The sequence below is a fragment of the Lithobates pipiens genome, unplaced genomic scaffold (assembly GCF_037356315.1).
Source record: "Lithobates pipiens isolate NorthernLeopardFrog02 unplaced genomic scaffold, aLitPip1_a1.2 Scaffold_18, whole genome shotgun sequence".
NCBI lineage: Eukaryota > Metazoa > Chordata > Amphibia > Anura > Ranidae > Lithobates > Lithobates pipiens.
The window spans coordinates 74,664,506-74,689,548 of record NW_027507758.1 but is presented as its reverse complement, the minus strand read 5'-3'; the positions used below and the strand labels follow the sequence as shown (position 1 = coordinate 74,689,548).

At 47.2% G+C, this 25,043-nt stretch overlaps 1 protein-coding gene across 1 annotated transcript in view; it reads left to right on the top strand.

Annotated features, from left to right (window-relative positions):
- The first annotated feature begins 7,690 nt into the window (after nt 1-7,690).
- The window catches only part of RAB3GAP2 (RAB3 GTPase activating non-catalytic protein subunit 2), a 113,127-nt gene continuing 95,774 nt past the window's right edge, over nt 7,691-25,043 (top strand). The window contains exon 1 of the mRNA XM_077485788.1: nt 7,691-7,869. Coding sequence (XP_077341914.1) covers nt 7,770-7,869 — 100 coding nt within the window. The 5' untranslated portion in view covers nt 7,691-7,769. The remainder of the gene's footprint in view (nt 7,870-25,043) is intronic.

The following is a 25,043-nucleotide window of genomic DNA, read 5'->3' as shown; positions in this document are numbered from 1 at the left end:
TTCGCATTTCGCGTTCGCGAAACGTCCCGTCGGAAGTTCGTCCATCACTATTCAGGAGTTATTGGAAGATGTGTGTGCCTCCAGCACAGCACAGTATACATCTGTATATACCCCTTTATCTCTGGTGTTCTATAATAAAGGCATCTGCAGGAGTTAGTGGGTGTTGTGTGCCTCCAGCACAATATACACTACCCAACTGCTGTTTTACCCAACTCCCTTCAGGCCATTACCATGTCTGGAAGGCCAGCAAGGAGAGGCAGACAGGTGCGAGCCGATAAAAGAGGGGAAGCAGGCTCTGTGTCTAGAGACAACAGTGCTGGTCGTGGACACGGTGCATTGTCATCAGCACGTGGCCATGGGACACGCTTGTCCTTCTTTTCGGCAGCTGGACATGTTGAACCGCAACGACTTGGTAGAGTGGATGACCAAGCCCTCTTCATCCTCCTCATCCTCTCTCACCCAGTCTCAGGGTACTAGCAAAGCAGCTGCCAACGCATCGTCTTCCCTCCTCTCAATGTCATCATCAGTGACTCCTTCCCTAGACCCACCACGTCCTCCTGAGGAGTCTCCTGAACTCTTTGAGCACAGTGTTGGGTACATGCTCCAGGAGGATGCCCAGTGTTTTGTAGGCTCTGATGATGACACTCAGCTAGAGGAAGGCAGTAGCGTGAATGCAGAGAGAGGGGATGCTCAAAAAGGACAGCAATCTGGCAGTCATGTTCCACAAGCTGCAGCATATTGCCAGGTTTGCTACAGCGATGAAGAGGGAGGGGATGATGAGGGCACTGACTCCACGTGGGTGCCTGGAAGGAGAGAGGAGGAGGAGGAGGAGGAGGAGGCACACATCCAGTGAGGCAGGATGCCCTCCGGGGGCCAGCTTAGGGGCAGCACACCGACAGAATCACACCGCAGAGCTCCGCCTGTGCAGGGCGCTGCCTCTGCGCGTTATTCTAAAAGTTCTTTGGTGTAGGCCTTTTTTGAGACGAGTGCATCAGATCGCACCGCTGCTATTTGCAACATATGTCTCAAGCGTATCTCGCGTGGCCAAAACATCAGCCGCTTGGGCACCACATGCTTGACCAGACATATGTTGACCTGCCATGCAGCTCGTTGGCAAGCGTACCTCAAAGACCCACACCAAAGAACAAAGGGGACCTCTCCTTGCTCCTCATCAGCTGGCATCTCCAACCCCACTAGACCCTCAGTCCTCTCTGAAACCTGCTCTGAGAGGAATGAAGGTGTAGAATTAGGTGTGTCACAGCCAAGTGCTTCCGGGCACTCTGCTAGCAGTACACCCACGTCCGATTATAGCAGGCAAATGTCCCTGCCCCAGCTGCTGGACTGGCGAAAGAAGTTCACTCCCAGCCATCCACATGCCCAGCGGTTGAATGCTAGCTTGGCTAAATTGCTAGCACTTCAACTGCTGCCTTTTCAGTTGGTAGACTCGGCCCCCTTCCGTGAGTTTGTACAATGTGCGGTTCCTCAGTGGCAGGTCCCCAAACGCCACTTTTTCTCACGGAAGGCAATTCCGGCTCTCTACCGGCATGTGGAAGGCAATGTCCTTGCCTTGCTGGACAGGGCGGTCAGCGGTAAGGTGCATATTACCGCTGACTCATGGTCCAGCAGGCATGGACAGGGACGTTACCTGTCTTTCACGGCACATTGGGTCACTCTTCTAGCAGCTGGGAAGGATGCAGGACAAGGTGCAGTAGTGTTGGAGGTTGTTCCGCCACCACGCCTCCAAAATGCTACTATTGGTTGTGACACACCTCTCTCCTCCACCCCCTCCTCTTCTTCTTCCTCCATGGCCTCTTCCAGTGTTCTGTCCTCAGAACCAGCGGTGCTCCGTAGGCGTTCCAGGGGCTACGCAAGTTCGCAGGCAAAACGATGCCATGCCGTGCTTGCGCTGGTTTGTTTGGGGGACAGGAGCCACACTGGGGCGGATGTTTTGTCAGCTCTGCAGGGGCAGGCCGAGAGGTGGTTGACGCCACGCCAGCTTAAGCCAGGAATGGTGGTTTGTGACAATGACACCAACCTCCTCTCCGCCCTCCGCCAGGGACAACTGACCCATGTGCCCTGTGTAGCTCACGTCCTTAAACTGGTGGTGCAGCGGTTCTTGGGCAGGTACCCCGGCTTACAGGATGTCCTGAAGCAGGCCAGGAAAGTCTGTGTGCATTTCCGCCGATCATTTAATGCCTGTGCTCGGCTGGCTGAGCTCCAAATGGAGTTGAACCTGCCCAAGAACCGCCTTATATGTGACATGCCCACCAGGTGGAACTCAACGTTGGCCATGCTGCAGCGGCTGCACACGCAGCAGAGGGCCATCAATGAGTACCTGTGCGACTACGGCACCAGGACAGGGTCAGGGGAGCTCGGTTTTTTCTCACCATGCCAGTGGGGCATGATCAGGGATGCATGCACTGTCCTGTCACCGTTTGAGGAGGCCACAAGGATGGTGAGCAGTGACAGTGCATGCATCAGTGACACTGTACCTCTTGTCCACCTCTTGGAGCATACGCTGCGTGGAATAATGGACAGGGCACTTGAGGCAGAACAGAGGCAGGAAGAGGAAGACTTCCTTGCCTCTCAAGGCCCCCTTTATCCAGACAGTGTTCCTGCTGTGCCACCCATCACAAAGGAAGAGGATGAGGAGGAGGAAGAGGAGGAGGAGGATGATTGTGTCAGCATGGAGGTGGAGGCTGGCACTCAGCATCAGCAGCAGCAGTCTTGTAGGGATGATTTACAGTCCCAAGAAACACGTGGACTTGTACGTGGCTGGGAGGAGGTAGCTGCGGATCATGTTGCCCTTAGTGACCAAGAGGACTCCGGACCGATTGCCTCAGCTAACCTACGCTGCATGGCCTCCCTGATCCTGCAAAGCCTGCGGAAGGATCCTCGTATTCTTCAGATCAAGGAGATGGACCATTACTGGCTGGCCACTCTCCTTGATCCACGGTACAAGGGTAAGGTTGCCGACCTTATCTTGCCATCGCAGAGGGAGTGTGTTCCCAGAGACTGGGAGGTTACAAACTCCTGGTCCTGGACAACGTGTTGCTGAGGCATCGGTCAGAAGGAGCGGTGGAGAAGGTGGCCGTCTGACTGATGCTTTCAGACAATTTTTTAGTCCGCAGCACCAAGGTATGATCGGTTCCAGCAACCATCGCCAGCGTCTGATTTACATGGTGCAGGAATACCTAGGGGCAAGGTCAGACTTGGAGACCTTTCCCACCGAAAATCCTCTGGCTTACTGGGTCTTGAGGATGGATCACTGGCCAGAGCTTGCACAGTATGCAATTGAGCTACTGGTCTGTCCTGCATCCAGCGTTCTTTCGGAACGCACCTTCAGTGCTGCTGGTGGCTTTGTTACCGATCACAGGGTGCGCCTGTCCACCAAATCAGTTGATCAATTGACCTTCATCAAGATGAATCTTTTTTGAAATATCACATCCCTTCAAGACTGCCTATGCTGATGCTGAGTGACTGTCCTGTTATGTTGATTGTCTATCCTCTTCCTCCTCCGCTATGTTGGAAGAACATTTCTGGTTCTGGGTGATGCCATCAGCCCAATTTTTCTGCCCCTGTTTAACAGGGGCGTTTAATTACAATTTTTGATGCAATGCTTTGCAGCAGGGCTAATTCCTGCAATAAAACTAAAGTATATGGGAGAGGTTGCAGTGTGGTGGCACCAGCACCAGTGCCTAAGGCCCAATTTTTTTGCCCCTGTTTAACAGGGGCGTTTAAGTACAATTTTTGATGCAATGCTTTGCAGCAGGGCTAATTCCTGCAATAAAACTAGAGTATATGGGAGAGGTTGCAGTGTGGTGGCACCAGCACCAGTGCCTAAGGCCCAATTTTTCTGCCCCTGTTTAACAGGGGCGTTTAAGTACAATTTTTGATGCAATGCTTTGCAGCAGGGCTAATTCCTGCAAAAAAACTAGAGTATATGGGAGAGGTTGCAGTGTAGTGGCACCAGCACCAGTGCCTAAGGCCCAATTTTTCTGCCCCTGTTTAACAGGGGCGTTTAATTACAATTTTTGATGCAATGCTTTGCAGCAGGGCTAATTCCTGCAATAAAACTAGAGTATATGGGAGAGGTTGCAGTGTGGTGGCACCAGCACTAGTGCCTAAGGCCCAATTTTTCTGCCCCTGTTTAACAGGGGCGTTTAAGTACAATTTTTGATGCAATGCTTTGCAGCAGGGCTAATTCCTGCAATAATTTTTCTGCCCCTGTTTAACAGGGACATGTAATTACAATTCTTGATATAATATTTCACAGGAGGGCCCGTTCCTGTGCCCACCCAGAGTAACTGTGAGGACTTATAGTGTTGTGGCACCAGCACCACAACCACCAAAGGTCAATTTTTCTACCACTGTTCAACAATGGCATGTAATTACAATTCTTGATATAATCGTTCACAGCAGGGCGCTCCAGTGCCCACCAAGAGTCACTTTGAGGGCTTACAATGTTGTGGCAAAACCAACACCTTGTTCCGCCATTTCTGCAGAGCATATAGGGCAGGCCCCTACTTTCAAACATCCAACTTACAAACATCTCCTACTTGCAAACGGAAGGAGACAACAGCAAGTGAAATGAAAAAAGATGGACGACAAAACAAATTATACAGGGGTGATAACCCTTCCCTATGTTTTCCAAAAAGCTTAAAAATAGTTTTTTTGACTGGAGCTACACTTTAAAAATGTACCAGTTGAAAATTACAATCAGATTCAACTTAACACAACAAACCTACACAGTCCCTGTCTTGTTTGCACTGCCTGTATACTGCTGTTCTGAGTATATAGGGCCTGGGGGCCACACGCATTTCCTTTTTTTAATATGGGTACGGGGTTCCCCTTAATATGCGTACAAGACCCAAAGGGGCTGGTAATGGGCAGGGAGGGCTACCCATGCCATTTTTCTCAATGATTTTCAACCATATTGCAGGAACCAGATATAACATTAAAACCGCAAGCAGTTTTAAATGATGTTATTTCCGTTTAATGTCATTTTGTGCAGGGACTGTTCTAAACACGGGAAACACGTGGCACTTCACAGGCATACTACAGACACCCCCCAGGCACCATATTTAAAGGAATATTTCACTTTTTTTTCACTTTAATCGTCATTAAAATCAGTGCTCCCGCCAAAACGGCCATTTCTAAAATCCTTTTAGGCATTGACCCATGTCCCCTGGGGCAGGAGCCAGGTCCCCAAACCCTTTTTAGGACAGTATCTTGCATATTAGCACTTTTAATTTCGAACGTTCGAGTCCCATAGACTTCAATGGGGTTCTAAAGTTCGTACGAATTTGGGGTCCGTTCGAAAAGTTCTGGTGCGAACCGAACCTGGGGTTGTTTGGCTCATCCCTACTGATGATCAGTGCCCTGATTATTAGTGTAGATGTCCCCTTTCACACTGGCGGGTTACCGGCTCTTCTCTCCTCCCACGCTGTCAGCGTACGGAGAAGACTGATGATACCAGCAAATCCTGTTTACAGTGTGATCAGCTGTGATTAGACACAGCTGGTCACATGGTAAAGAGCTACTGTGATTGGCTCTTTACCCCGATCTATGATCAGCTGTGTCTGGAGAACACAGCGATCTCAGAGCGCTCCCGATGTGCTCCGCAAGGGGGCGCACGGGAATCGCAATCATGAGACAACATCAATAGATGCCCTCCCGGAAATGTGTGACTGTGCTGCAGCCATCATTTGGCTATAGTGCAGTTGTGAAGGGGTTGAAGTGGATATTAAAGTGGTTGTAAACCCTTGCAGACCACTTTGACCTACAGGTAAGCCTAGATAAAGGCTTACCTGTAGGTCCATGAAATATCTCCTAAACCTACAAGGTTTAGGAGATATTTTCAAAAAGACAGGCACCGCTGTCTATGGCAGACAGTGGAGCGCAGGTGCACTGAGCATGCCGCTGCTAACGGCGATATGGTGTTAGTGGCGGCTCCCGTGTGCATGAGTGGGAGTGACATAATCGCTGCTCCGGCCACTCACAGTTCCAAAGCAGCGATACCCGGAAGAAGATGGACACTCCGCGCTACAGGGGACAGCGGTGACATCGCTGGCTCCTGTGTCAGGTAAGTGACGCATAATGGGCTACTATGCGATGCATAGTAGCCCATTATGCTTTACCTTTGCAGGGAGACAAAGAGGAAGTAAACCCTTCAGGGTTTACTTCCTCTTTAAACCCTATTACAGCCTCAGAAGATGCTTCTGTTTGATCTTCAGCTGCCATGGTGCTGCACATGTGGTCAGTTATGACACCAGCCTTTTGATGGTTTGACGGTTTGGTTGTGGACATAAGCAAATGTGACAGTTGGCAATCCCGGCATTCCATTAATGTAACTGTTTTTGAAAACCTTTAAATTGAGGGGTTTAGTTGCGCTTTTTACTGCTCTTCAGGGGGCTCTGGGCTTCAGCAAAATGGTGGCCTCCAGCAAGGAGAAACAGGAGCAATGCAGGCAATTTAGAGCACATACGAATTTTGGTACAATAATTATTAATGTGGAATGTATATTCCCTGCTAAAGAACATAATTTTTTATCAGGTTGCTATGGATAAAGTTATGTTTTAATATGTTCAGTTTGCAGGAAAGAATGGGAAGGGGAGGGGAGACATGAATGAAACCTTTAGGCCGGGGTCACACTATCACTGCATGCGTCTCACAGCAGGGGTCCAGTGTGTCTCCGTTCACTGTTTCAGGTCCGACGATTACAGTCTTTTTTTTTTGGGCTGAATTCGGACCTTAAATGGACCAAAAGACGCACAGGACCCCTTTGCAAATTCCCACCAGAGCCGCAACGGAGATATGTGAACCGGCTCCACAGAGAGCCGGTCAAAATCTCCTGCTATTGCCAATTGGATGCGAGTTCCCCTCATCCAATTCGCATAGGTGTGAACCCAGCCTCAAATACATCTAGGGGGTGCATAAGGTTCCGTAGAGAAGGATTTTCAATATGAACTCAAAATCAAGAACACGGCGACCTCAAACTAACTGGAGGAAAGTTCAAAACTAATCATAGAAAGTATTATTTTACGGAAAGGGTAGTTGATGCTTGGAATAAACAACCAGCAGAGGTAGTGAGACAGTCAACAGTAAATGGCTTCAAACATGCTTGGGACAAACATAGATCTACTGTCAGGCTAAAAGTTATCGAAAAAAAAAAACGGGTAGATTTGATGGACTACTCTGTCTTTTTTCTGCTGTAATTTTTCTATGTTTCTAACAATGTGCCATCATACAATAATATCTAATAGTAAATCAGGCCCAATGGGCTCAGGCTGGGAAAATATTTATTTAAAGACTTTCAGTGACCTTTTCTTCCTCTCGCATGACATAAGAGCGGGTCTGACGCCATACATTTTCAAATAAGATACGTTTGCATGGTGGGCATCTTCCTAGAACAACTTCCAGGGACATTTGAGGTACCAGGAAGAGTCTAGTTTTGCTGTGATATGCTGTAATCCTGATCAAAAATAAATCAGTGAATAGACACAAATCTATTGTAAGTTGTTCCAGTAAACTGCAATGCACACAGACTGGGCTTTCCAGGAACAAAGATGGTTGCAGGAGTTCGCTCTCAGTCATCATGTGACCTTTTCAGTCGCCATGGTAATAGGGAAGCCTCGGGCTGGGCAGGGGACGCAGGTTTGGTGAAGGCGCATGCGCAGCACCTTCCTCCGCTCTCTCTGACAACTCACCAGGATGACGTAGTTCCGGGTTTGCAGTTCGGCAGCTGGAGGGTGACAGGAGCCCGAAGAATGGCCTGTACCCTGCTGGAGTTCTGCCGCTTCCAGGACCTCATCCCGGTCCGTGACTTCCTGTTCCCCCAACTCAGGGAGGAGAAGAGGAACACCACTGGTGAGTGCTCACTGACAGGGGGTGGGGGCTGTACATCTGCTGCGCTCCATATACACTGTGCTGTACATCTGCTGCACCCTGTATACACTGTGCTGTACATCTTCTGCTCCCTGTATACACTGTGCTGTACATCTTCTGCTCCCTGTATACACTGTGCTGTACATCTGAGACACTCCATATACACTGTGCTGTACATCTGCTGCACTCCATATACACTGTGCTGTACATCTGCTGCACCCTGTATACACTGTGCTGAACATCTGCTGCACTCCGTATACACTGTGCTGTACATCTGCTGCACTCCGTATACACTGTGCTGTACATCTGCTGCGCTCCGTATACACTGTGCTGTACATCTGCTGCGCTCCGTATACACTGTGCTGTACATCTGCTGCGCTCCGTATACACTGTGCTGTACATCTGCTGCGCTCCGTATACACTGTGCTGTACATCTGCTGCGCTCCGTATACACTGTGCTGTACATCTGCTGCGCTCCGTATACACTGTGCTGTACATCTGCTGCGCTCCGTATACACTGTGCTGTACATCTGCTGCGCTCCGTATACACTGTGCTGTACATCTGCTGCGCTCCGTATACACTGTGCTGTACATCTGCTGCGCTCCGTATACACTGTGCTGTACATCTGCTGCGCTCCGTATACACTGTGCTGTACATCTGCTGCGCTCCGTATACACTGTGCTGTACATCTGCTGCGCGCCGTATACACTGTGCTGTACATCTGCTGCGCGCCGTATACACTGTGCTGTACATCTGCTGCGCGCCGTATACACTGTGCTGTACATCTGCTGCGCGCCGTATACACTGTGCTGTACATCTGCTGCGCGCCGTATACACTGTGCTGTACATCTGCTGCGCCCCGTATACACTGTGCTGTACATCTGCTGCGCCCCGTATACACTGTGCTGTACATCTGCTGCGCCCCGTATACACTGTGCTGTACATCTGCTGCGCCCCGTATACACTGTGCTGTACATCTGCTGCGCCCCGTATACACTGTGCTGTACATCTGCTGCGCCCCGTATACACTGTGCTGTACATCTGCTGCGCCCCGTATACACTGTGCTGTACATCTGCTGCGCCCCGTATACACTGTGCTGTACATCTGCTGCGCCCCGTATACACTGTGCTGTACATCTGCTGCGCCCCGTATACACTGTGCTGTACATCTGCTGCGCCCCGTATACACTGTGCTGTACTTTGGCTGCGCCCCGTATACACTGTGCTGTACATCGGCTGCGCCCCGTATACACTGTGCTGTACATCGGCTGCGCCCCGTATACACTGTGCTCTACATCGGCTGCTCCCCGTATACACTGTGCTCTACATCGGCTGCGCCCCGTATACACTGTGCTCTACATCGGCTGCGCCCCGTATACACTGCGCTCTACATCGGCTGCACCCTGCGCTGTACATCGGCTGCACCCCGTATACACTGCGCTCTACATCGGCTGCACTCCGTATACACTGCGCTCTACATCGGCTGCACCCCGTATACACTGCGCTGTACATCGGCTGCACTCCGTATACACTGCGCTCTACATCGGCTGCACCCCGTATACACTGCGCTGTACATCGGCTGCACTCCGTATACACTGCGCTCTACATCGGCTGCACTCCGTATACACTGCGCTCTACATCGGCTGCACTCCGTATACACTGCGCTCTACATCGGCTGCACCCCGTATACACTGCGCTGTACATCGGCTGCACCCCGTATACACTGCGCTCTACATCGGCTGCACCCCGTATACACTGCGCTGTACATCGGCTGCACCCCGTATACACTGCGCTGTACATCGGCTGCACCCCGCATACACTGCGCTCTACATCGGCTGCACCCCGTATACACTGCGCTGTACATCGGCTGCACCCTGCATACACTGCGCTGTACATCGGCTGCACCCTGCATACACTGCGCTGTACATCGGCTGCACCCTGCATACACTGCGCTGTACATCGGCTGCACCCTGCATACACTGCGCTGTACATCGGCTGCACCCTGCATACACTGCGCTGTACATCGGCTGCACCTTGTATACACTGTGCCACTCAGTATGTGTATTTCAGTAACATAGTGTTTCCACACTGCTCTACTGTGTTGTACATGATATATTCTGTATTGCTTCATGTATCTTCCATAGTCTCCGTGACTCTACTATATACCCTTCTGTATACATTTCCCAGTGTGTACTCTGTCCTACCATATACTCTACAACCAGCCACTATATACAGACAGGGAGCTGCCCCTCCATATACTCTACACTGGAGCACTTCATACTTTGTTCTGTACAATATCCTCCATACAGATCCAACACCATATACATTGTTCTGATCTCTCTTTATATTGTCCTACACCAGCCTTTCTCAACCTTTTCAACACAGAGGAACCCTTGAAATAGTTCTCTGGTCTCAGGGAACCCCTGCTACAAAATGAGAAATCTACAACTCATGATACATTAGTGTGATGGTCAGTGGGAGGAATGGTCCTTACACTTGTGGTCATTGGGAAGAATTACCTCCTTACAGATAGCTAAAAAGTTCAATGGTATCAGTGGAAACTTATCTGAGAGGCAGAAATGTTGAAGGAACCCCTAGCAACCTCTGGAGGAACCCTGGTTGAGAATCACCGTCCTACACTATAGTCCCTCCCAGTGTATGTACAGTGACAGTGTGTTGTATGCTTTGTCCTTCCATCATAAATCTGGCCTGTGCTGCTGGCTTATCGGCTCTTATCCCCAGTACTGCATCTCTTCATGCTTTATAGTGAATGATATATGCCATAGTATTATTAATATGGTCTGTATTGAGTTGGTATATAACTATACACTATATAACTTTTACACGCACATGAACTTTAATGTCATCCCAGTCTTAGTCCCTAGGGTTCAATATTGAGTTGGCCCACCCTTTGCAGCTATAACAGCTTCAACTCTTCTGGGAAGGCTGTCTACAAGCTTTAGAAGTGTGTCTATGGGAATGTTTGATCATTCTTCCAGAAGCATATTTGTGAGGTCAGGCACTGATGTTGGACAAGAAGGCCTGGCTCGCAGTCTCCGCTCTAATTCATCCTAAAGGTGTTCTGTCAGGTTGCGGTCAGGACTCTGTGCAGGCCAGTCAAGTTCCTCCACCCCAAACTCACCCATCCATGTCTTTATGGACCTTGCTTTGTGCACTGGTGCGCAGTCCATACCTCTGGAAATGAATCGATCGCTGTGGAATCAGTACTCCATCCACCTAGAGGCTTGACTTAACCTGTAGGGGTCTCCGTATGAGGTGAGAGGCTGGAGAAAACTATTAGCGCACAGCGGATGGTGGAAACACTTGGATTTCTTTGTTTTTTGCACACGCACATTAAAGGGGTGTTCCAGCGGAATTATTTGTATTTTTTTAAAGTCAGCAGCTACAAACACTAGCTGCTGACTTTTAATAAGGACACTTACCTGTCCAAGGCGCCCGCGATGCCGGCCCCCCAAGGCTCATACGTTCCTCATATCGTGTCCTGGCGCCGCCATCCTCACTAAGGGAAACAGGCAGTGGAGCCTAACGGCTTCACTGCCGGTTTCCTACTGCGCATGCACGAGTCACACGGCGCTTTGTGAATGGGGCGCGCTGTGTTCTGGGACCCACACATTTCCCAGAACACAGCGCGCCCCATTCCCCAGAAGAGAACGCGAGGAGGAGAGAAGACTGAAGATCACCACGGAGTAGGAAGCAGCAGATTAGGACGACTGCTTAGCAACAGGGGTTTCTGGAAAGTTAAACCTTTTTTCATGAAATTTTTTTATTTAAAAAAAAAAATATTAATGCTTTTTTAAAAAATTTTCATGGTGGCCCTCCACTTTAATTCATGAACTGTTTATCCAAATTTTATGATTGGACACTATTTTTGCACTAATTATGACTTTGGCGCATTTTGCACTTTATTTTTGAAGAATATTTGCACATTCCCATGAAAGTTATTTATTTCGAAGTTATTGCATATTTGCACACTTTTTTTATGAAGATTTTTTTCCTTGAATATTGCACTTTATATTAGACTTACTTATAGTTTGTATTGTTTATTAGCACCGACTAAGCCCCATGTTATTCTTCTTGTATATATGTATACCATGACATTTCCAGACCTTGAATAAAACGTTACAAGCCAGAATCACATACCGTAGCACTGCACCTGTCAGTTCAATGGCTCTGCTCCTCAGGATCGTGGTACCAGAGTGCCAGAACCTTCTATCGGCTGGAACATCGCTTTGTATCAGTGACCCATTTAATAATGAATGAGATGGAACCTGGCTCTGTCATACTTTGTAGGCTTGTATTGCTCAAGACACTTTTTAGGGCTACATTCACATGGGTGACTACAGGCGGCTGTACTGCAGATGCCACTAAATGCCACCTGTGGACGCAGCAGAACTCTGGGCTAAGGCCACATGCAAACTGGCCGCTTAGTTGAAGCCAGTCTGTGTGCAGCCAGAACTGCCATCCCTGGAAGCAAACCATCTGCATCCTGAGCTGGTCGGATGCTCCATTCACATGCAACCACTTGCATGTTACAACGCATGTTGTAATAAAATGTCTCTTCATTCACCTCTATGCAGTGCTGCATGTTGTGACACACTGTAAAAATGTACATATTCTGCATGTTTTACACAGCGCACACCACCATGCATATACTGTATAGTGTGAACAGGGCACATAGGAAACCGTTATCTAGATGCTCTTGTATTAAAGAAGAACTGCAGTCTGCTCACATAATTTGTAATAAAACATCTTTGCCATTCTGAAGCTTCCCTCCAACCACTTTGCATATTATTTTATATATCCTGTGATTCTGTACTTGCCAAATATGCTGCAGAAATCTCCCTCTCTGCCACTGAGTCTCGCTGCATCCATTTTAACTGTGGGCAGCTGAAGCTGCTGCCTGTTCACTTCCTGGATTTTCACAGACACACAACTCCAGCCCTGTGGCTCTCATTGGCCCTCTTATGACTCATCCCCCCTCACTTCCTGTCAAACTCTCAGAGAGTGAGAAAGAGAGCTGTGTATGATGTCATAAGCCTAGGCTTTTTACCAGACAATAAACAGGAAGTGGGCTGTATAAGGTATTTACTGGCAGAAAAAAAATGTTTTTAAAATAGTTAAAATAACAAGAAGATTTAATATGGTAATGATGGAAAGTAAAAAAAATGACTAGAGGTCCTCTTTAAAGTGTATTTTCACTTTGGGGACAACTTTCACTTTAAGTGGTCATAGTAAACAGAATGAATAGAGGAGTGAAATTCCCTAACGGAGGGACATAGACAGCAATAAAAACCTGCCAGGTGTCCTAATCCCTCTCCACTCTGTCCAGAACAAAAAAAGGAAAGTTTTTTTGTCTTGAGAGCTTGTATTCTTGCTAATGATTTTGCGATTCTCATGTGGAAACGCATGTCATGCATAGGGCAGCCCATTAAAGTGATTGTCGCTGCAAAGAAGCAAATTTTGGCCCTAAACCTGGAGCAATTTTGCACTTGCAGTTTGCTGCGATTCTCTAACGGTTTGTCGCTTGACAAGGTGCCACGTTTGTCCATTTTGCTGGGATTTGCTGTGATTTGGAATTGGGGGCAGAAATCGCTATTCCAAACTCCCTATGCTTTAAAGACTCATTCTAACTGATTACAAAATGAATAAAAAAAATAGCCAATCCAGCCCCTACTTCAGTTGTCCACATCAGTTGCTGCCTGTCATGGACACTTCTTATTGGATAGGCTGCAGAGGTGTTTTCTCAAGATCCAGATGAGGAGGACTTCATTGGATGGAGATGGCAGGGGACCAGTGACCCCCCCCCCCCCCCCAGAAACAGCAACAGTGCGAGACTTAGATGGCAGACTTGGGTGAGTGTAGAACGGAAGAAGAGGAATCGGAAAAAAGACACATCCTACTGACTGTAATGGCTTGTACACACGGTCGGACCTTCCAGCCACAAAATCTGTCTGATTTTTTCCGATGGATTTTGCCCGAAACTTGTGTTGCATACACACGATCGGACAAAGTTGTCGGAAAATCCGATTGTTCGGAACGTGGTTTCTTTATTTCCATACGACGGGTCTCCGTAGAGGCTAGTAGCCAACAGCTTTCGTCTCGTAATTTGATCTGAGCATGCGTGGCACTTTGTCCGATCGGAATTCTCTACAAACGATTGGAAAAAGTCTGATCTGATTTTTTTGTCGGAAAATTTTAGATCCAGCTCTCAAATTTTTTTTCATCGGAATTTCAGACGGAAAAAGTCCAATAGAGCTCACAAACGATCGGATTTTCCGACAATATAATCCGATCGGACCTTTTCCATCGGAATTTCCGACCGTGTGTACAGGGCATAAGTTTTGATTGTTATGCTGATTTTTCTGTTTATGATTTTGGTTGCCCTTCAGCTTTAACCACCACAATACCGGGCACTTTCTCCCCTTTCCTGCCCAGGCCATTTTTCAGCTTTCAGCGCTGTCGCACTTTGAATGACAATTGCACAGTCGTGCAACACTGTACCCAAATACATTTTTAATAGTTTTCTTCACACAAACCAAGCTTTCTTTTTTTTACATTTAATCACTGCTGGGTTTTTTTATTTTATTTTTTACAAAAAAATAAAAAAGACAGAAAATATTGAAAAGAAAAAAAAAATTATTTGTTTCTGTCAGTACATTTTGTAAATAAGTAATTTTTTCTCCACTGATGTGCGCTGAGGAGGGGGTACTCATGGGCACTGATTAGGTGATACTGATGAGGTGGCACTGATAGGCAGCATGGATAAGCAGCACTGATGGGCACCACTGATGGGCAGCACTGACTGGCACAAGTAATGGGCATTGATTGGTGGCACTCATGGGCATTGATTGGTGGCGCTACTGGGGCTTTACTGTAATTAGGGCATTGATGACCAGTGCCCTGATTACATGCCCTGTTCTCCCCTTCAAGGAGATGCCGCTGATCAGCTGTCTTCGCCCGCATACTCTGTCAGTGTGAGGCGATGAGAGGCAATTACCAGCACTTCTTGTATTTACATGTAACCGGCTGTGATTGGACACAGCTGATCACATAGTTAAAGAGCAGCTTCAGCGGGAGCGGCCATTTGGGTGTGCAGTCATATGACGTCCACCCAGAACAAGAGCCGCGGTGTCCCTCCATCATTTGACAGGTGGGCAGGCAGCAGGTGGTTTAACTAGACCTGCAAGTACCCAACTGATAATGATCAGCTACAATGTAGGCACATACAGTTAGATATGCATGCAGTCTGGCTGCCTGAACATGGATGGCTACTGCATCTGGCAATTTTTCAAAAATTTTATTTTAGTGCCAATTGTTGGTTCTGCTCCCCTTTCCCTCATTGGCCAATAGTAACATTCTGGGGACCAGATGGTTGGGGCCAGCATTCAACACTGCCAATGTGTGCCAGAACCTTCTGGCATGTGCTAGTAGGGTTATCAGCACTGTTTCTCATGAGAAACCTAAAGGTTACTATTGCTGACCTCCTTCTGAAAATGCTGTTTTGGTGCCAGGCTGGTATGCTCACCTTCTAGCTTAAATTATTTGAGTTGTGACTTGGAATAATATTCGCAGAGTGAGAAGTCTTTATCTGCATACTTTCTCAGGGTCAGTGTATTTGAAAAAAATAAAAAAAAGTTGGAACAAATGGGGCTACTTGATAGCCATTAAACTAGCCATTTCAGAATGAGAAATCGGCCATGGGGCCTTCCATGTTTCTCTTTTGACAAGGTTTCTTCCAGCACTTTCCGATCTGTGGCTTACAGACTATATTATAGTAGTATATGCAGATTATATGCAATTTCACAATTGTTTGGAGGTGTTCAAACCTTCTCCCTAGATGAACAAATATTTTCAGACAAGAGCGCCAACAGCCATGAAGCTGTTTGTAGAGTCATAACTGTAAGCCCTTGTACACACGGTCGGAGAATCCATCGGAATGTGTCCTATCGGACCATGTTGTCGGATAATCCGACTGTGTGTGGTATGCATTGGACTGTTTCCGTCGGAATATCCGTCGGACCAAATTTTCAAAATTGCTGGAAATATTTTCCGACAAACTGGTCCGATAGGACATACTCCGATCATCATGTGTAGAGAATTTCGATCGGACAAAGTGCCATGCATGCTCAGATCAAATTTCTACATCAAAGCTATTGGCTACTGGCCTGAATGTAGTCCCATCGTAACTAAATTACGTCATCACGTTCTGAAAGATCGGATTTTTCGACAACTTTGTCCGACCGTGTGTATGCAACAGTTTCGGACACAATCCGACGGACAAAATCCGACGGATTTGGTTGTCGAAATGTCCGACCGTGTGTACAAGGGCTAAGCGTATTCCTGAAGACCAAGTCTAAAGATGTCCACAATTGTAGAATGATCACATCCTGATATAGCTGTCCTCAGATTAGAGTAGTCATGGTGTCTATGGCTATCAGCAGACTCTCTTTTAGGGAAATCGTTCCTAAATCGGCCTCTTGATGAGCATTCTGTGTCCAATCTTTTCTTGAAATAAGACCAGGTTGTCTATTCTTTCTCTCCATCCTTTCTCACCAGCCCTGATCTACAGATTTCTCACTTGTAGGTGTGAATTGGCGCTAAGCTGTACCTAAAAATTGCCTTCTAAATTGTATGTGTGTGTTGTGAGGTATGCTTGTGTTCTCCATCAATTTTTACAGATTTCTGTAGCTCATAGCGGGCAAGCTATCAGTTTCCCGCATTGTTATTCCACGCTTCTCTGAGAATGACTCATCTCCATTCCCAGAATTAGAACGTGCGTATTCAGCCAACATTAGTCAACGTGATGTCAAGAGATTACTTTATAACACCTCGACGCTCTGAAAATGTCCTGACGTCAGCAGAACAGGAACAGCTCCACAGAGCAGGCAGTAAATGAAGATGTTGGTGAATTGCTTTTTCAAGGCAATGTGATTTTTAGCGCTAGAACAATGCTTGGGATGGTTATTTTTATGGTAATATGCGCCATATGCTTCAGAATGATTTGCTGACGTCACACATGCATAGGGTACTTTTTAAAAATGTAAATAAGAAAAAACAGCATATTTGCATTTTGAGCGCTGGTTGAACAATTTGCATAGAAATGATGAAAAACCACATTAACAACATGACCAATGTATCCAAAAGACGACCGTTTTCAGTCTTTTCTGAGTTGAGTTGCATCTTGATATAGCGCAGTCCTTTACCCTGCAGGGTCCTGACACGCTTACAAACACGTACACATATACTAGGGCCAGTTTGTAGACAAGATCTGATTAACCTTCCAGCATGTCTTTGTCGTGTGGGAGGAAACCGGAGTAACCGGAGGAAACCCACGCAGGCACAGGGAGAACATGCAAACTCCAGGCAGATGGTGTCATCGTCAGGATTTGAACAGCAACCCTATTGCTGCTAGGTGAGAGTGCTACATGCTACACCACTGTGCTGCCCAGTGTTGGTGGAAGTAAACTCTCTCATCCTTCTAAAAGCAAACCTGTGATTTGCCAATTCAAGATTTTTATTTTTTTTCATTATGCCACCCCTCCCCAAGCAGCATGATCTTACTTCTCTTTGGCTCCCTGCCACACTGTTCAGCACCAGTAGCTAAAGAGAATACCCATGACTTCCAGGTATGGAGGATCATATGACTTAAAGTGGTTGTAAACCTCAGACATGAAATATGAAAAAAGCATATCCCTCTAAAGTGTGTAATTGTATCAGTCCAAAGCCCTAAGGCTGCATTCCCACGTCTGTGTTTTGAATCACAGGCGATTCTACCTGCGATTTCAAAGCAGCAAGGTGCAAATGACAAATCGCAGAATGCACAATTGAGATGCCATTCATTTCAAAATGCTGAGGTGTGAATACAGTCTAAATGTAATTTCTGTCTGCTGCTTCGTTCCTCTGCTATCAGCATGAATCACTTCTGACTATTGTTCCTGGCACCAAGAAAAAAAAGGTGAGGGGGGGTCCTCCAGTGGATTGACAGCCTCAGCTCTATTCCTGTGTGCTGATGGGTGGGGGGTGTGTCTCTTCCCTCCAATCAGCTCTTGGAGCTCTCCTCACTGAGCTCTGTAGTGTGTAACTTCAGCTCTCTGCCTCCTTTTTTTTTTTTTTCGGAACCTCAGACAAGCTTATAAATTCAGCACTTTGAACAGATGTAGAGAAGCGAAGACTGCAGATAAAGAAATACAACTTATGTAAAAGGATTTGTTTCTTTGTGTATCACCTGAGGCTAGACCCTTCAATGGGTGTATTTAGGGGTTTACATCCACTTTAATCCATATGAAAGAACTGCACCAATCAGTGAGGTCACTTAGAGAATCAATAGCCCGTGTAAGCTACAGCTCAAGCAATGCATAGCCAAGCACAGGTTCACCTCAAAGTGAACCTGTAGAAAAATATTAGTGGATCATTCCAAGCTAAACAAGCTTTAGCAAAGAGTGACATTCCACCATAGCCCGACGCCCTCCTGATCTGCTTCCACTTCCTCTTATTCTCTCCCCTCCAACATTGGTTTTCTCGATGAGTGAGCATTACCGTATTTGGGAAACTTTGGCACTGTTACACAAGGGGCCTGTCTATGCAAAATTGGCTCCGATATTTGTATAGGTACTTCTGGAGGGAATAGGGGGCTGCAGACTGCTCCTGTGTGACACAAAAACGCAAAGGACAGCACAGCTGTGTACTACAACTTCGTCACTTTACCATGGAGATGGGGCACTTGGTAGGTGGTCCTGACCCACCCCTACCTATTATTCCCCAAGTAATGCGTCCAAAGGGCTCAGTACACATATTGGTAGTGGGCATGAAGTTGTAGGTTGGCGGTCCGAATGTTGGAGCGCATCAACCCTGGAGAGAATACTGCCTAGGTGGACATAACTGTGAAAGACCCAACCAGGACAAGAGCTTTTGGAGAGGACTAGGGACAAGCCTCCTACCCACTGTTTATGAAGAAAGCAGATCATTCTATAATGATGGACAACCACTTAATGGACACTGAGAGCGAGGCTTGTATTACTGATCTGAATAAAGACAATTAGGCTAGGTTTCTACTATTGCGACCCAAAAGTCTTGTGATTTTTGCCACAATTTTGATGAGACTTGAAGCAATGCCTTTGTATTCTTGAGGTCTATGTATCTCGCATCAAAATCGGACCAAAGTAGTGCAGGGACTACTTTGAAGTCGCTGCAACTTGTAGTCGCACAGATATGAATGGTACTCATTGGAAATCATGGGGTACGACTTGTCATGCGACTTTGCAGTCCCAAGTCGATGGCAAGTCGCACTAGTGGAAACGTAGCCTAAAGCATCCCTTCTGGAGTGGATGGAAAGGTTTAATAATAATCCTGTACAGATTAATGGTTGGAGGGAATATGGTGGCCCTCCTGCAGACTGGGTTGGAGAAGCTCCTTCACTTGGGACAGAAATATTTATCAATCATTTGCCTTAAGAAATCTTTGAAGGTAAATTTAATTCCACCTTTTCAGACTGCTGGAATATTGTTATTGCTGGATAATTTGAGGTGGTGTTTATATTGTCTTAATTGTTAAGTAGGTCTTTCCCATTGTTCTATTTTTTTTCTGTCTGATCATCTCTTGGAGATGGGATTAATCTTGTAACCACTTTAACTTGTTACCAAATTATTGTGGGATGTTATATGTTTGTTGATTCATTTACTGTTTAATTTGACTGTTTTGGTGTTTGAAGTTTGCATCGTCATGCTAATGTCCTCAAGAGGGGATTGTCCTCCTGTGGGGTATAAAGTATGTGTTTGAGTTTCAATAAACAGTCATTCTTTTAAAGTGAACTTCTGCCGAATTTTTTTTTTTTCAAAGTCAGCAGCTACAAATACTGCAGCTGCTGACTTTTAAAATATGGACACTTACCTGTCCAGGGTGCCCGCGATGTCCTCACCTGAAGCTGATCTGTCCCTCTGCTCTCGGGTGGAGGCGCCGCTATCTTCGGTAAGGAAATCAGGAAGTGAAGCCTTGTGCCTTCACAGCCTGGTTCCCTACTGTGTGTGCGCAAGTCGTGCTGCGCATCCTGACTGGTCCATGCTGTCTTCTGGGACCTGTGTGAACAGCGGGGGGGGGGGGGTGGAGGAGGGGCCGGACATGGCATAGAACACCACGGAGCCTGCGGTGATCTATGCCGGAAGAGTGAGCAAATACCTGGATTACACAGGTATATGTTCCCCCCTGAAAGGTGCCAAATGTGACACCGGATGGGAAAGAGGGAGAATCCTATCAGCGGAAGTTCAATTTTTGGGTGGAACTCCGCTTTAAGTTCTTATCCCAACATATTGTGTGTGTGTGCGATGCTTGGGGTAACGGGGCTGGTATTAGCTCTCGGTCTGCTGGAACAGTTTGGAGGGCAGGAGGCACTGTTTGGCAGAAGTACCTAATTGGGGTGCCAAGCGGTTCTGTCACAATAACATTGGATGTTCTTCTTCATACAACTTATTGTGGACAAACTTTAAGCCTCATTCCCATGAGGAAGATCTGCTGCCTCGGAGTCCGCCTCTGTCCGCCAGCTCAGCGGGAGATCTCTCCGTTGATCTATGCTGAGCCGGCAGATGATAGGTCCCTCTCTGCTCACTGAGCGGGGAGGGGCTTGTTGAGCGCCGCCGGTTTCTATGTAGAGATCGGATGAAAAGACAGCATGTCTTTTTTTCATCAGATCTCACCCAATCCGATCCACCAGCGACGGATCCGGATGTAGGGCCATCTGTCTGCTTTTGGCGGATCGTACCGGGTCGGATGTCAGCGGACGTGTCACCGCTGACATCCGTCGCTCCATAGACCAGCATGGAGCGCCTGTTCAGGTCCGCCGTCAAAACTGGCAGGCGGACCTGAACAGTGTGAAAGGGGCCTTAGTCTAACGTAGAGGAATTAGTACTCGCCAGTGTATATTTTGTGTCTGTATTAGGACGTTTTCCATTTACTTCCTGTCTGTGGGTGCAACCCAACTGCAAGGGAGAATTTTCAGATCCCCCCCCCCCCCCCCTAAAATGCATTTTAACCTTTTTAACTAGATAACTTGTCCTGTAAGTATTGTGGTGAGTTCAGGCACTGCTAATGTCAAATTGAAATGAAGTATTATTCATCCTTTTTCTTTAAAGAATTTGTCCTTATCATTCAGCAGATGGCTCGCTGTGGGTACACAGATTTGTCTTCCCAGCTGAGCTGTAGATTGCTGTGTGGAAATGCATAAATTTGTCATTATTTTCATTAAGAGCTCAGCGCTATGTTTGTTCTAGAAAATCATGCAGTGGTCCCTTGCGGCACCTGATTTAAAGTGGAGGGCCACCCTGAAAAAAAAAAAATACATTAAAAATTAGAAAAAAAATCAAAAAAAAAAAAATGATTTTTTTTTTTAACTTACCAGAAATGCCTAGGCACATCATCCTAATCTGCCTCTTCCTCCTCCGCGGAGATCTTCTGGTCTTCTCTCCTCCGTGCAGCGTCTTCTTGGTAATGGGTCGCGCTGTGTTCTGGGAACTGTGTGTCCCAGAACACAGCGCATCCCATTCACAAAGCGCTGCACGACTCGCGCATGTGCAGTAGGAAACAGGCAGTGAAGCCGCAAGGCCCATTTCCCTTTCCCCATTTCCACTGCCTGTTTCCCTTAGCTCAATTGGCGGCGCCGGGACCCGAGACCGAGGGATGGGTCAGCCTCGGGCAGCCGACGTCGCGGTTGCCCTGGACAGGTAAGGCCGCGTACACACGGGCGGACTGTTCGCCCAACTTTGTTCGTCAAACAGTTTGACAAACAGTCCGCTCAAAATTTGCATGAGCGGACTTGACCACACACGACGAACGAACAGTCCGCTGAAAACTTGCGCGATGACGTGAACGGCACGTACGACGGGATGAGAAATTCGGCGTCCGATACACTGCAATGCAACCTTCGCCGTGTAAATTCTTTCTGAGCATGCGCGAGACTTAGTTTGCCGAACAAGCCTACACACGAGCGGACTGTTCGCTCAAACCAAGTTTCAGCGGACAGTCTTACGGAAATTCCGAAAAACTTTGTTCGTCAGACTGTCCGCTGAAACTGTCCGCTGAAGCCCACACACGAGCGGACTGTCCGCTGAAACACTGTTCAGCGGACAAAGTTGGACGAACAGTCCGCCCGTGTGTACGCGGCCTAAGTGTGCTTATTAAAAGTCAGCAGCTACAGTGTTTAAGGATCCTCTGTCTCTGCTGGTTTGAAGGCTAACCATGATCAGGAAATGAGAACTCTGGGGAAGTTCAGTATACATACACTGCACATAACAGGACCACTGCTCCCATGACATTTACATTTTTTTGTGGCTGTTTTAAAAACTTTGTGCTGGTTACAGAGTAAACTGGAAAGATTTGTAGTGACAATAAAGAGAACCATTTGTAAGTATCGCCACTCTTAGCCCCTGTACACACGGTCGGACATTCCGACAACAAAATCCTTCGGATTTTTTCCGATGGATTTTTTCCAAAACTGGTGTTGCATACACACGGTAGGACAAAGTTGTCGTAAATTCCGATCATTCAGAACGTGATGACGTTTGTTCGTTGCGACGGGACTACGTTGCGGCTAGTAGCCAATAACTTTGGTCTCATAATTTGATCTGAGCATGCGTGGCATTTTGTGCATTCGGAATTCTCTACAGACCATGTTGTTGGAACATTTTATATCCAGCTCTCAAACTTTGTTGGTCAGACATTCCGATGGAAAAAGTCAGATGGAGCCCACACACGGTGGGATTATCCGACAACACGGCCCGATCGGACATTTTCCATCGGAATTTCCTACTGTGTGTACAAGGGCTTAAATGAACCCTGTTACTATACAGAATGTCTTGAGCTCGGTATACAGTGGGGAAAATAATTATTTGATCCCCTGCAGATTATTTTCAATTTTCAAAATGAAATGAACGGTCCATAATTTTTTATCATAGGTGTATTTTAAATCGTTGACAACGATTTTCATTATCGATTGTTTAAGCCCAACCAGTAACCACTGCAGAACAGATATGTCCATATATACACTGTGATTTTAGTAATAACCTTGCTGTCCCAGGCAAAGTGCATTTGGTATCACTCTACCTATGACAGGAGCCAGTGCTATACAGGAAGCATTGGATTATGCAGTTCTGCTCCACAGCTGCTTGCTTCCTCTACCCCCAGCTTCATTCACATTCATTCACAACACTGATGCTCTGGCATGGCGGGTAGACAACCTGCAATCTGGGCTTGCCAACCCACCATCCCAGAGCAGGAGGGTCGTGGGCCACATCAGAGGGCTCCGCGGGCCACTGGTTGGGCACCCCTGATCTAAATGATTCACAGAAGAGTTGGGAGAAAGTGCTGTGGTCAAATGAGGCCAAAATTGAGCTCTCTGGCATTGATTCGACCGTGTTTGGAGGAAGAAAGAAGAATTTCCAGCAGGAACTTTCCCCAGCTTGAATTGGCTGGTCAGCATTTGCAGGCATCAGCTTCAAGTGCTGATTAAATGCTAGTTTTCCAGCATGACCGTTTGACAGCAGCCAGTCATTAGACTGGCTTCTGTTTGACAGACAGTGGTACACATGCACTGAAAGTTGGCTAGTACCTGTTTAAGTAGCCGACTTTAGGTACATGTATCCTGGGATTTAAGCAAGCAATGCTTGTGCTGCTGAACCCGTCTTCAGATCTATTGATATACTCATAGAAACTGGATCCCCTGCAGTCCTTAGCTTCCTGGATCCCCCCATACCTCTTACATGTTTTTTTTCTTTGACATTCACCTATTAGGCTCTATTCGCACTGGTGTAATTTCTGATGCGACTTCATTTGCATAGAATCAAATGACAATGGAAATCACATTATTCTCAATGGTGCCCATACACTTCAATGCAATTTTGAAAAGGTCCCTGCACCCGCCAGCGTCCTAACAATCAATGATTCATCGTCACTGCCGCTTAAAGCGGTTCTTCACCCTAAAGGGGAAGTTCCGCTAGTATTATCCCTCCCCCCCCTCCGGTGCCACAATCGGCACCTTTCGGGGGGGAGGGGGGTGCAGTTACCTGGATAATCCAGGTATCTGCACCCACTTCCGGCCAGACCGCCGCATGGCTCCGCCCCCCGCATGGCCCCGCCCCGCCCCCCCGTTGTGTTCTGGGAAACACACAGTTCCCAGAGACACAGCGGGGGACCATAAGAGAAGCGCAGCGCAACTCGCGCATGCGCAGTAGGGAACCGGGCAGTGAAGCCCTCATGCTTCACTTCCCGATTCCCTGACAGAGGATGGCGGCGGTGGCTGCAGCGAGACGAGCGATCGCTCGTTATCTGCCGCCGACATCGCTGGAACCTGGGACAGGTAAGTGTGATATTATTAGAAGTCAGCAGCTGCAATATTAGTAGCTGCTGGCTTTTAATATTTTTTTTTTAGGTGCAGCTCCTCTTTAAGTGAACAAGGGGGCAGGGCCATTTGGGGATGTCACCACGTTGCCCCCCCCCCCCCCCTTGTTGATTGCCTAGTATGGTTCTGGTTGGGGGGTGGTCACACATTCATCAGTAGGGAAGGGTATACTCTCGTCCTCCCCTTTTCCGGACCTTTTCCTGACAGGTTGAATGCTTGGATAAGGGTCTGGCATGGAATTTTGGTGGGAAAAATTTGGGGTGGGATCCCTCCTTAAATCCATACCAGACCTGAAGGGCTCAGGCCTTTGTTTTTAATTTATTTTTCACTGACAGCTCATTTGTTTACATTCTGCTCAGGAATCCCCCTGATGACAGCAGAGATAACTGGTCGTTAGAATGCTGGTGGGTGCCTGCTCCTTAGCAACCAATAATTCATCCCTGCAGTCTGCCCACAGGGTGAATCAAAAATGCAGTAGTATCATAATCGCATTGAAAATCCAACCAAGTTGCACTACATAATCACAGTGAAAATCTACTCAAAATGGGCTGCAGTAGTGCGAACCTAACCTTGCAGGATAAAGTAGTGGCGTGGAGGTTGTATCATTTTATTTATCTATTTTCTTACAAAGGCAAAGTTTGATTGCAGTCCATTCCCTACGGATCATCTATATGCATGACAATGATTAAGAACCCATTTTTTTTTTTTTTTGCATTATGTCATTTGTTAATGTGCATTGTGGTAAGACAGCCC